The sequence below is a fragment of the Otolemur garnettii genome, unplaced genomic scaffold (assembly GCF_000181295.1).
Source record: "Otolemur garnettii isolate 467f Iridium unplaced genomic scaffold, OtoGar3 scaffold00095, whole genome shotgun sequence".
Lineage (NCBI taxonomy): Eukaryota > Metazoa > Chordata > Mammalia > Primates > Galagidae > Otolemur > Otolemur garnettii.
Window position 1 is genome coordinate 3027165 of NW_003852490.1, and position 1644 is coordinate 3028808.

The 1644-nt window shown below is 34.5% G+C and overlaps 1 protein-coding gene across 1 annotated transcript in view; it reads left to right on the top strand.

Annotated features, from left to right (window-relative positions):
• Window positions 1–1638, top strand: part of ATL2 (atlastin GTPase 2) — a 68280-nt gene extending 66642 nt beyond the window's left edge. Inside the window, exons 12-13 of the mRNA XM_023516669.1 lie at window positions 957–971; window positions 1069–1638. Coding sequence (XP_023372437.1) covers window positions 957–971; window positions 1069–1176 — 123 coding nt within the window. The 3' untranslated portion in view covers window positions 1177–1638. The remainder of the gene's footprint in view (window positions 1–956; window positions 972–1068) is intronic.
• Window positions 1639–1644: the final 6 nt, after the last annotated feature.

A 1644-nucleotide genomic window follows, 5' to 3' on the forward strand; every position in this document is an offset into this window, starting at 1 on the left:
TTCCTCTTGTACTACAAAGAGAAATTCTCTAGAGATTTCTTACCAAAGAAACTTTGACCCTCTATACTGTGGAAATACTAATGAACAGAGCATCATGAGCAGAGAAGCAACTTCCACCATGATCTTTGACCTCAAACCAGACTTGAAAGTGGAGTGGTGAACTCTTGCCCAGAAAGTATCCACTAAGGAAAGACATTTTATGTATCTGCCATCTGTGGAGAAGAAATACCTGTGTGTCCACTCAAGGATGTTATTAAAATGATTACTGTGAAATACTTGAACATCATGTCAAGGACCGGAATGAAACCTACAGTTATCACTGATGAATGATACCATGGGCATTTTTAGATGTCATTTCTGAAGTATTGAACTTAACTTGAAGATTTAGCACATGCAAAGTCCATGTTTATTTTGGCTTTAAATTCAAAGACTGAAGAAATAGACATTTTTTGAAGAAAGTTGATTGGATGTTGACTCTTCTTGTAATAATATCATTAATTTATAAAGTGACTCACTATATTTGGATTTTGTATTTGCTCTTTAGAGAAATGCTCTATTCACATCTGATTTGGAAGTTTGTGTTAGAATATTTGTGTTATTTTTATCTTTCAAAGAAAAACCCTCAACTACTTCATTTTCTTTGATATCTAATAGAAGATGGATTAGCCTCACTTTTAAAAAAAGGACTAAAACTTTGGACCATTATTTTCTGCAATTGATTATTTTCAATTAATTGTACAGTGTTTTCTTTTGAAAAATGTGTATCTCTGTACAGCATTGATTCTAGGATTTTAGAGGTGCCGTTATGACAAAACAGTTAAATATGGAAGAATCTCAAGTGTGTAAAATTGTTTTCAGTGTAGTAGAGGTAAGGTGATCACTAGTCAGAGAAGATCTGTGCTGTGTCAACCAACCTTGTCTAAATTTCTTTGCATTTCTCTTTTCTTTTGCTTCAGAGGAGTCCCAGGAAGGTGAGAAACCTACAAAGTCTCAAATTCTTGTAGTCTTAAACTCTTTAGCTTCAAGGCACTTTGAGTCATTCTCCTAACACATCACTCCATGTTTTAGGTGTTTTCCAAACTGTTTGAAGTTACTAGACGTCGAATGGTTCATCGTGCTCTTTCATCAGCACAGCGACAGAGACTGTCATCCAACAATAACAAGAAGAAAAATTAGACAGTATTTTTAACTTTTTTCTCTATCTGAAGTGTTCACACTTATACATGTAGGACAATAAGCAGGACCGTCTGGGCCGGTCTGCATAAATGCTGTATACATACCAGATTTGATGCTGCATATAGGGTATGGAATTGCACATCCATCTCATAGGAATTGTAAATGGTTTGAATAAGAGGAAAGTAATTTTTGTTGCATATAAAATGTCTAACTGCATTATTTGTAGCATCATAACTTTTTTGGGAGAAGCATCTTTTTATTTCCCACATTCCTGGTTATTTTCATCATTGCTTTGAATTGAATTTTTATATCTATTTTTATATGTAACTTTTTTTACCTCACGTTTTTGTTTATTTTGCACATTTCTCATACCACAGGTATTGAAGCCCCTGGGTGATAATTTGATGGAGGAGAACATAAGGCAGTCTGTAACAAACTCTATCAAAGCAGGCCTCACTGACCAGGTGT